This window comes from Gallinula chloropus (assembly GCF_964237585.1).
Source record: "Gallinula chloropus genome assembly, chromosome: Z".
NCBI classification, from domain to species: Eukaryota; Metazoa; Chordata; class Aves; order Gruiformes; family Rallidae; genus Gallinula; species Gallinula chloropus.
The window spans coordinates 30873800-30885378 of record NC_140089.1 but is presented as its reverse complement, the minus strand read 5'-3'; the positions used below and the strand labels follow the sequence as shown (position 1 = coordinate 30885378).

Here is an 11579-nt window from a genome sequence, read left to right as displayed (position 1 = left end):
GGAAATGAAAAACTTAAAACAAAAGCACATTCAGATTTATTGAAGCATTTCAATAGACACTTCTGTAAACTAAGCAGGAATAAATTTCAGCAATTGCTAATGAAAGCACATGATTATTTTTTATTATTATTTTAGCTCTAAGAAAGTTAAGCATGTACAGAAAATTAGAGGGAGCTTGAATAAATTGAATTCTTATGTTTAGAGTTTAAGATTTTGTATTTTCATGGTGAATAAGGTGGTGGTGATTGATCTGCAGCAATTTTGTCATAAGCTGGTGGAGCATCAGGTACCTATAGTAAGGAAAACAGGTGTGAAAGACTGAAAAAAAACAACCAAGGTACAAGAAAATTGCATCATATCAGATATGGTACTACATCTTAAAATAGCTAAGCTCATTCTTTTTTTTCTTTTTATTTTTTAAGTTTTTTTGCTAATATTATTGTTTGGCTTTGCATCAGATTAACTTCATTTGTACCATTAATCCAAAGAGAAAACTTCCACTGCTGTAAGGACTGCATTTTTTTTTATACTTTCAGACTAATACTGAAACTTTTCTGTAAGAGTCTTGATGAAGGTACTTTCTCTTATCTCCAATGTTAACAACTTGCGCAGCTTACTCAAAATTGGTGGTAAATTTGCCTTTTCCCTATTCTAAAACTATTTAAACAGACCCATAACTTGACATATATATTTATCAAAAAAGTTATTTATGTTTTTTTTTTAAATTATAAGTTTGAATGTTCATCTTTCCATAATGGTCAGAGGAGCTAAAACCTTGAGGTTTTCTAACATGTCCTAACAATCCTTGTCAGTGTATAGTATACCAAGCACAGTTTAGCACTGTTGTTTGTCAGCATGGCAGAACTCTGTTAGGGAGGTGTTTGTTTATTCAGCATATTTCAGCATTCAGCTGTTACATCATTCTAATAGATTACATAATACTGATACAACTTAAGAATAAAGGTAGCTGAAAGAAGAAATATTTTTTTTAAGAGTTCTCAATAGTAGTTTTTAAAAACCCTTTTCACAGTAAAAATTCTGCAAAATACTACCTTAAAGTTAATTTAGAGACATTGAAGACCCAATCTAGACAACATAGCCCAAGAAAGAAATGATCCGCAAGTGGCTGCCAAGTTTGTCACATCATGTCTTACTGTGTTGTAAGTAAATGAAACCTTGAGTTGCAACTCACCACAGAATTAAAGTTTCTGTACTCCTGCAGAGCCATTTTGCAGTCCAGCATTGTTCCCTCACCTACCATGGTTCGTATTGTGCCCACACTAGCACCTTTGCTCTGTGACAGATCATAAAGAAATAAGGGGAAGATGAAGAGAAGAATATGAAGTTGGAGCAAATTAGGCATCTTTTAGTATTTGACAGTGCATTTACAGAACACATAAAAGGTACAGGAAGGAATGCACCTTTTAAAATAGTTTTTTAAGAGGTCACAAAGTAGAATTTTTGGAAACAGTTTTAATTAGAAAGCAAAAAACTCAAACCTGCCCTGTTTTTCTGTAAACCTTAAAATTGCGAGTCAACTTCTATACAAATATATGGTGCAGCACCCATACATTAAATTATTAGAATCTAGGATTAGGGCTGGACACAATACCAGCCAGTAAGAGGCCATCCACCTATTAATATTTGCTGTCTCTGCGGAGACATGGTGACATTGCCAGAAGAATGAGGGTCGCATTTTTTAGGTCCAGGATGGCAGCAGAAACTGACATCTTCTCATGTACCTGAATGTCTCCTCCCTTTTACACCACCCATTTCTTTCTTTAATCTCCAACCTTATTCTTTTCCATTTTTCCACCATTTATTTTGTATGCATTCTGCACCAGCTGTCCCCTAGCCAAAAAGCATAACAGAAATTTGACTTTTTTCAAAGCTATAAAGCAGCAACTGCAACGAGAAGAAATTTAAAAAGAGATTATGCTTTTTGCCACGACATACAAAGCCAGCATAGGGGAATTCCAGTCTGCTTTTTGAGTTTGGGGTTTTTTTTCATATTACTTTTGGGTTTGCTACATTTCACTATGAAAGTTAATGATATATGGTACGTGTATTGGAAACACACGTGTAGGTCATGGGAAAGGTAGCAGGATAAAATTACTGGAAACAGCAAGGAAAAAGATTTGCTGACTTAGCTGAGACGTATGTTTTTTAATTCCAAATGGTCACATCTTCTTTGAAATATTAGGATAACTGATATTTACTATTAAACATACAATTGGATAAAGCCTTCGCTTTAAAGGATTAAAAGTGGCATCCCTTTCATAGAAGAGAAAGCAGAACTTCAAAGATAAAGCTTTGAGCCTTCTAACAACAATTCCTTCTGGAAAGGAATGTACCTTTTAAAATAGTTTTTTAAGAGGACACAAAGTAGAATTTTTGGAAACAGTTTTAATTAGAAAGCAAAACTCAAACCTGCCCTGTTTTTCTGTAAACCTTAAAATTGCAAGTCAACTTCTATACAAATAAATGATGCATTGCCCATACACGAAATTAATGGTTACTTGTGAGTTATTTTTCTTTGCTTCCTAGGTTTATGCTAAAAATACCTGTCCTTATTTAGGGGTAAATCTTATAAGTAGTGAATATGTTATTTTAATTTAAATGAAAAAACACATAACACATCGTGTTTTGGGGTAAATGTTAAACAAAATGCTTCCTGGAGATCAGTTTTTCTACTGACGTGTTGTGCAAACTTGAGCAACGGGTTTCATCTCCCTGTGTTTCTGCTTCCTCGACCCCTTTGCCTGACTTCCAACTTCTTCAGGGCAAGGTGTGTGCAAAGAACAGTAGTATGCCATCAAAGTAAGAGCATGCTAGAAGGCGTGCTGCCGTGCTTACCCGCAGGCTCTTATAGCCACTACGCCTTCTGTAATACCAGCAGCCAAAGATAAGTAGAATTGCCAGCACCAAAACAAGAAGCCCAATGCCCAGAGCTCTGTTGGGAAAGCAAAACAAAGTGATTAGCACAAGAACTAGATGTATTCTTCTGGCAACAAGAATGATAAGAGCAAAAGTTTGTATGGGTATCCTTTCACTGGAGGAGGGAATGGAGGAAAATTTTGCCTCAGAAAATGGAAAAACTATCAGGAACTTCAGCCAGTCTCTGTAGATTAAGCAGTTAGCTAAATTTTCTGCCAAGTTCTTCAGCATTTTAAAAATGAGGAATATATTGCTTTGACGATAATAACCTACCAGTGACTACTACTTCAAAAAAACCCACCAAAAAAACCTCTTCCCGTAAATCTAGCAAACAGCATTACGATATTAGAAGAGAATGTGAAATAAATGCCACACCTGCAGAGACACTGCTCATGTTTATTTCTTAAATTTCTCTAGGCAGCCAGTATTGAGAAACATGTCCTAATTGCACCATATTGCAACAACTGCAGCTGACAGAGGGATTTGGAGGTGGAGGGGGCATGGTGTACATAAATCACTATGCAACCCCAGAACTCCAAATAAGAAATGCCGAATTATTCATAATGACCTCTATAATTCTTTAGTTCTTGTTCTGTGACTACTTTTAGGGAACATAGGTTTTCAGACTGCGCTGTAAGACATCGTTCCCACTGCCTTTCAGGGACTTGGGAGAAGTAGCGCAGTTCTACCATCTGTCAGAAGGAAAGCTGACAAAGTGATTGCAGGTTTCCTAGTCACAAAGCCCTCTCCCCCTGTGTTAATATCCTCCCTGTTACAGCATACAGAATCCACTCCTCCTTTTTTTGTTCTTTGCCTGTTCGGGCACAGATGACTCTGCAAAACGCTGAAGGGAAAAAGAGGACAGGAGGAGGAAAGGACCCGTTCTAACACACTTGTGTACATTTTATGTTGAGTTTCCCAGCAGCAATTAGGAAGCTTTTCCACTAGGCCTGAAAGGCAGGGAATGTGACTTCTCAGAGACCTTTTATATCTATTTGGTATCAGTTCCCTGACTCAGAGTCCCATGAAGGACTGTTTGCTTGTGACCTAAGAAGTGGATTCGTATGGCAGAACAGGCTGTCTTTTTGTCTGAACTGCCTGTCTGCTCTCAAGGCCCCTTGGAGCCAAAGGGATTTTCTGTTTCACAATTACCTAGATCTTGCAAGTTACCCGTGCCCCTTCAAACCTGGTGCTGGCTGGAGATCAGTTTAACCCCAGCATGCAGCTTACGTGCTTCCTGTTGCAGCTGCGTTTCAGCTGACATTCGAAGTTACAAGATGGATCCACTGTTACTGTTTATTGTCCCTGGCACAGTTAAAACACAGAGAGGATACTCCTCCAAGCAGCAGCTGCCTTTGCTAAGTTTTGAGTCTGCTTTCTGCTTTTCACCTGCTCCGTAGTTTTATCCATCCATCCATTAGCTGCCTGTCTGCGACCTGACTCCTTCCCTGCCTGCTCAGGGGTTACTATGAAAAGTGAGTGTGCCATTTCTTGCAATTCCAGGTAAAGTTGCAGCTGTGCTGTTAGGAACCTCTGCATGTATCTCAAATGCTCCTTCCAGTACTGGCAGGAGAGAGTCCCTTCTCCCTGGTGTTTGCAGAAACGCAGCCTGCCGTTGCAGCCACTGGAATTCATGGCCATTAGAGGTGAGCGTGGTTAGTCGCCTATCCACAGCAGCGACTTTTTCCAACACTCTTTTGTATATTTCTTTCAGTGCATTTTTTTTTTCACCAGCTTACATGCTAACAGAGCTTTTGCTTTATGCTTACTCTTCTGCAGCAAGATAGCTGTATCCTTTCCCTCTGAAAAAGTTGCCATCTGGATAGTGGTTTCTTCTTGGCATTTTGTGAGCTTGGTCCCACTCAGACCTACAGGACAGAAATACAGTGCCTCAGTGCAATAAATAATTTATCTTTAAAGCATAATATTATCAACTTTTTTGTTTTATCAGGAGCATTTTAGGGAGACGAGGCAATGTGATATCTTCAGAATTGAGTAGATCCCCATACATATGCAATTGTCCCAGTTAAAGGCAAAACTCAAAACCATAACCATAGTCTCCTTTTTAATATCTCCACTGACATCAAGGTATTTGCAACCAAGGTATTGATGGTCTCTTTAGGTATTCATGATGGCAGACTTCTGAAGTAAGTTCTCAGGGGAAGATAGAAAGGTAATTACCTGGAGAAGAAAAACTCTTCAGAAGGGAAAAAAAAAGTCTTTACATGTAGTCTTTATTTCTGTTATTCCCTGTAAAAACTCAAGGGCCAGGTTTTCAATCAGAGTAAACCCTTTGAGATCTGTGGATGTTCAGATTGTTAAACTAATTTCTACCTGCTGACAATCTATACTTAGATATCCAGGGAATTTTATTATAATCCTTATTTCCATTTTTAAGGGAATAGTCATCCAGCTAAAAGCAGTCCGAACAGTAAAACATCTAACTGATCAAATATAACAAAGAAGAAATCCACAAGTAATCATGTTTCTGTCATATGAACAGCACAACAGATCCTACCTCATAGTATCCAGCTAATATACCTACCTTATACAGGCAAAGTATAACACCTGATGACTGAAGAGAATTCTAGCCAAGGAAACAAAACACTGCCAAAGTTCACTTAGATACAGTCAAGCCACTTCTGAAGCATACTTTGAAGAAATACAGAAAACTTTGTAGAATAAAGTAATACAAATCTTACCTCCTTCAGACCTGTATCCTGTCTGTTAACTGAAAAGCATCTACAGCTTTCTTTTCCTTCACTTGGTCTGTTTTTTTCTTCTTTGATCTGTTCTCTTATGACTATCACGAGTTTAAATTCCTTTCAGTACAGCTGAATGCATTAATTAGCATGAAAGAGGCAAGGAGACAACTTCGTTTTCTTCTTACAGTCTGCATCCTTCCCTCCTAATAAGCTACTAAAAAATCTGCTATTTCTTCTTTCATTACATGCCCTCTGAGAAATGGCTCAACACCACTGTACCTGCCGAACCAGCACAAGCTCCCAGAGTGGGCAGACTACTTCTAAAATAAAACATGTTTTGATTTAGGGCTGGTTGTTTTGGGAGAGGGCTGATGTTTTCACATGTGTTGAACTATAGCTTTGCTTAGGCACACCTTTTGCACCGTTGTAACGCTGAAGGAAGTAGTATAGTTGGAGGAAACTTCAGAGGCAGATGCTGTTACACTGTGATAGAAATACCTTAGATTAGGGCATGTACAGTTTAATTCTGTACAGGTACCCAAATGCTGCGACACAAAGAGAGTCAGTCCCATGGGCGGCAGAGCTGACAAAGCCTGGGGCCCTACCTATGCATTTGTGTGAATTAGCTGTGCTCACACCACAGTAATTCCGTTTGCAACACCAGACAAGAAATGCCACTCTGATTAATTCAGAGGTCTGGGTACTGTTGATGGGCCAGCAGTGTGAGTGACTACCAGAAAGAAAAAAAGAAAAGAAGAAAAAAAAATGTAAAAGAAATTAAAAAACCCCCCAGCACCTAAGAGCCATGTTCTGCTTGTCATTTATCCTAATGAATCATTAATTAGGGCCTCTCTATCCTGCCACAGCTGTTTCTTTTAAGTTTGAAGGACACTTGAAAATGGCTAACAGACAGATGGTGAATAGGAAAGAACAGATAATATGAGAGATCAGCATCCATGTCCTTGGGAAATCAGATTAAAAGCCCTAACATCTTTTTTCCGCTTGCAAGTTGTGCCTAATTATGGTAAAAATCTGATCTTCCTTTGCATATTTTTCCATGGTGGTGCCCAGTGACAGGACCAGAGGCCATGGGCACAGACTGAAACACAGGAGGCTCCAGCTGCAAATCAAGAAACACTTTTTGATAGTGATGGTGACTGAGCCCTGGCATGGGTTTCCCAGAGAGATTGTGGTGTCTCCCTCCTTGAACAACTTCAGAAGCTGTCTGGACACAGTTCTGGGCAACCAGCTCTAGGGGGTCCTGCTGGAGTGTGGGGTTAGACCAGATGGGGACTAGACCAGATGACCTCCAGAGATCCCTTCCAGCCTCAGCTGTTTGCTGGTTAGCACCAGAAGGATTGAGCTGTTTTTGCTAAACCCATTAAAGTTTGAAGCAACACATTTTTTGCAGAAGTAAAAATCATGGGAAGAAGAATGAGCATTAATGATCATTTGGGCAAAGGGTTCAGTGTTTCTGTTCTGGTATCCCCGTTTGACAAGATGGAAGTTTCAAAGGTCAAAGAGATGCAGGGGAAGTTTCTGTAGATACCCTGTGTGTAAAATGGTAAGTATATGCTGTCTATCAAGTTCCCAAGCAATGTGCCAGCCCTTGTGCAGCACTCTGAAAATGTCATAGAGATCATTACCAAATCATGTGTTTTTCCCAAAGAAAAGCTTCACTTCTGAGAGAGGATGATAGCCAATAACTGATTCTTCTTGTCAGAATCAAGCTGAGATATGCAGAAAATCCACGTGATACTAAATCCAGTCTCTGCCCCTTCCTTGCCTCAAGCAGAGTGGGGGGCAAAATGTCAACTGATTGACTGTTTTGTTTTCTGAACGAATCTCTTGTTCATAGTTTAAGAAGGAAGGGAAAAAAAGGACAACTTTGTCATGGATCTGTGGTGCCTTCTGGTATGTAAATGCACAATGCTGCTATTGAGGAATCGGATGGATGAGAAGGTGAGATGCCATGTCCTGGTTCTCATCTCAGGTTGGATTTTTTTTTTATAAAATCTTAATTTCTCTGAGGTGATGCTTCTAACTTCATCAGTGCAAAATCACTCGAACTGGCCAAGGGATTCCATACATATTTCATTCTAAATACAATGCTTCAGGATTGGAAGAGGCTGGAAAAGGAGGAGTATTTAGGGGAAACCCTAAAGCAAACCAGGCCTTTTGTGATAACCAGCAAACCTAGGTCACTCTGATGAATATTGGTGGTAGGTATGAAACGAATGCTTCTGGTGTAACTGAAAATAACATCCCTGACCTTTTAAAAAGCGCAGCAGTTCTTTTTATCCTGTTTACAGTGTGATTCCATCTTTCTAGGATGAGATCCTGGGATTTTTATTAATTTATTTTCTTTAACAACAAATCTTTATTTTTTCTGGCATTTGAGGCTTCCTACAGCAGACAGAGCAAAGAAACGTAAGTACCTTGGCACCTGATTTGGCAAAGTCTTTAGTTTCAAGTCTTAGGAGAATTCCATTGGAAACTCTCAAGTCTTTCAATGCTAAATCCAAAGTGACAGTAACACCCATACAGTCAGAGTAAGTAAGGAGGCTATGTTCATTTCAGTTGGTGCTGAGGATGCTCATTTCTCCGGGGCTGGGAATTTACTTTGAAATATGTATTATCTGGCTTCCCAGGCTGAACATTTCCACTATAGACCTGATTTGGAGCTTTTCTGAAAAGAAACTATTCCGCAAGTTGCTGTTACTTCAACTGCAGACACCTCCAGGAAGCAACGTGCTGTCCTGTAGACTGCGTTGCACAGACACAGTTAGTGTGCTGTCGCAAACTGCGGGTGCAAACCTTGCTGTCAGGCACTGTCAAGGTGAGGCAGAGTCACGACTTTCCTTGCCTGTAATTTCACGAAGCCATACTTGGATTCAAGAGAATGGTAGCCGTGCTTCCTGAAGTCTCACAAGCCAGTTTCCACCAGCGAGGGGTGAACTGGTTTGGGCTGAGAAACTGCTTGCAGGTGAGCTGCTGATTTGGGTCTCTGAGGCCATCTCAGAACACAGTTTGTTTGAAGGACTGAATGTTGGCAACACTGACCACATCCTTAGCTGCTCGGAACAAAACAGCACTTTGCCAGCAGTGCCTGCAGCCATAATCCAGTGAAACTTAACCTGGAATATTGCTGCCACAGCTGAAGTAAAAGCAGTCCCAGAATAAATACACCACTTGGTACTTCTGTGCTGTTGAACAGATACGTAGTCACCAGCTGACAGTGTTGAGGTGACTAATGCTATTCAGTGCACTTAGCAAAAAAAATAATAGAAGAAGGGCTCTTCAACATGTGGAACAACTTTTTCACAGTGAAGGTAACAGAGCACTGGAATAGGCTGCCCAGGGAGGTGGTGGAGTCTCCTTCTCTGGAGATATTCAAGACCCGTCTGGACGCCTATCTGAGTGATATGTCCTAGGGAGCTGCTCTGGCAGGGGGGTTGGACCCGATGATCTCTCGAGGTCCCTTCCAACCCCTACAATTCTATGATTCTATGATTTCTCCCTTCAGAGGGTCACCGTGTCCTGTTATGGCTTGTGGGAGCTTGGGGAGCTCTCCAGCCCCAGGCCCTGCCCAGAGCAGAACAAGTTCTGGACTTGGACCGGGCTGCTCAGGTCATCATCCAGGCAGGCATGAAACCTCAAGGGTAGAGAGGGAGCCCCAGCTCCACCACTGGGCTGTCCTCATGGCTCCAGCCTCAGCCTCTCCTGTTCCAGCTTGTGCTGCTAGCTCTCTCCCTCCTGCCACACACCACTGTGAAAAGCCCAGCTGTATGTGCTCCATCCCTCCCATCGGTGCTGGCGATGCTGTCAGGTGCCCACAAACCCGCCCATCCTCCTGGCTGAACCAGCCCTGGTCCTGCAGCTTCTCAGTGTCCTTCTGCTGAACTCTGACATGGTTATCAACTTCCTTCCTGCACTTGGTGCCCCAAAAAGGATGCACAACTGCAGAGCAGAAGGGAATAATCACTTCCCTTGATCTACTATCTGTACCCCAGTTCAAACACCCCAGGATACCACTAGCCTTCTTTACTGTCCATGCCACATGTCAGAATATATCAAAGTACAGACATCAGTGACCAGGCTTGTAAATAAAAGAGAGATTTTTAAGAGAAAGTCAGAGGTGGAAGTTGCATCTGTTAAACATCTCTTCAATCCCCTCCTCCTCCCCCAAAAAATTCCCTTTCATCTTATAAAATGAAAATATTTCCACAATTTCAAACACTGGGACACTGCAAAAGACTGAGGAATCATCCTTTCTAGAAAAAAGCTTTTTTTTTTTTTCAATTTATGTGATTGTTTGAAAAATGGTTTGTCAGAAAGCTCAGGGCCTTGCTACAGGACTGCCCACCCAGTTGTGTCCTTTCCAATGTGTGTTCTGCGGTCAAGCTCTCACAGGTAGTTGATTTATTAGTGGTTCAGCTATTTTCCTGTAAGTTAAACTACATTTTAAAAATAAGTGTTATGAGACAAGAAATAATTATTTTAGATGAGTGATTTATGTTAAACTTGGCTTCATAAAGTGTTTAAATGGTAAAAAAATCTGATTTTCATAACTAGGACAGCTATGATGTGTAATAGTTTGAAAGCTCTAAGTGCTATGTTTTTGTCCATTTACTATTTCTTTTTAAATGTGATCCAGCTCTTCCTCTCTTATTTTACATTCTGTCTTCCCACTGATAAAATAAAACAACCTCCCAAAAAAGTGATTTGGATAAAGACTCTTTTTATTCTCACAAACCAAGTATTTGCTCAAAAAAGCCTCAGGATAGTTGAAACGTGGCACTAAAGAGGACCCTGGGAAGCCATCTCGTCCATCCCAATGTTCTGGAGCCCAACTGAATGTCTTTAGCCTCTCTCATGTCTTACCTATTCCCTGGTATCTCTGTGTTCTCATATTCTCCCTGTAGTCTGGTTTTATGCTTATCAGGCTACAGTGAAGCGGGTTTTCTCCCATTACTTAACTCTGTCTCATTGCAAACTGTACCAATGGCTAACTGCCTCAACAAGGAAATGAATTAATAGTGTCTTCTATATATCAACCTACTGCGTATTTCAAGGCTCTTCTCATGCTCTGTACAATTTGGCTTCTAAACCAAACTTTTATTTCTTACACTTTTTCTTTAGGCTGGGTTTTCTTAACCTTTCTCATTCTTCCTCCTTTCACTTCTTTGCAACTTATGTACCTCTTCCAGCTAAAGCCTTGCAAGCATCGTTATCCCCTCTGTCTTAATCCCAGCACAGAAAGACATTTACTGTCTTTAACATAGGCTTGCATTTGGGATTCTGAGTCGGTAAGTCCACTGTAACCTTAAGTTTTCCTCTTATTCATCAATCCTCCTCCACTTCATATGTGCACATTTGGCTTTTCACTTCTGATATTTAGGACTGCATTTCTCTCTACTGGATTCTACCATTCACCTAACTTTCCCCATTCATCAGGTTTATTTATCAGATTCCAGCCTTGCTCTGTAGAATACCTGCAAACCCTTTAGCTCAAAACTCTACTCATGCACTCTTGCTTCCACATCCAGCTTGTTTACTGGAAAGACTGAAGACTCCTTTCTCAAGCTAAACTTTTGTGGGCTGATGCCTCTTCCTTTTTGGTAGTGATGGCTGCAGTCTGTATTTGGTGGGGGAGGGTTTCAATCTTCACGCTTCATGGTAGTTTGAGTATAGTTTCCCTATGTTGCTTATCATGGCCCTGTGGGACAGCATTGAAGAACTGTATAGTCAAAATGCAACTTTAACATCAAAATAGTATGGGTGTGGTTACTGGTGTGGTTTGCTTGTCAACTAATCACTTTCTTCCTCTGTTTCAAATATTTTTATCTATAATTTTATAAATCCTACTAATATTGAGGTTTGGAGAGAATAAAACACTTCCATGCATCCTGAAATGCTGCAAGATGTCTGATGTGG

At 40.5% G+C, this 11579-nt stretch overlaps 1 protein-coding gene across 1 annotated transcript; it reads right to left on the bottom strand.

Annotated features, from left to right (window-relative positions):
• Positions 1 to 221: 221 nt before the first annotated feature.
• MLANA (melan-A) lies at positions 222 to 4780 on the bottom strand (the record flags this gene model as incomplete). The annotated part of the gene is made up of 4 exons (XM_084278282.1): positions 222 to 290; positions 1193 to 1294; positions 2857 to 2953; positions 4707 to 4780. The coding sequence occupies 4 exons, from the start codon at positions 4778 to 4780 to the stop codon at positions 222 to 224; spliced, it is 342 nt and encodes a 113-aa protein (XP_084134408.1).
• Positions 4781 to 11579: the final 6799 nt, after the last annotated feature.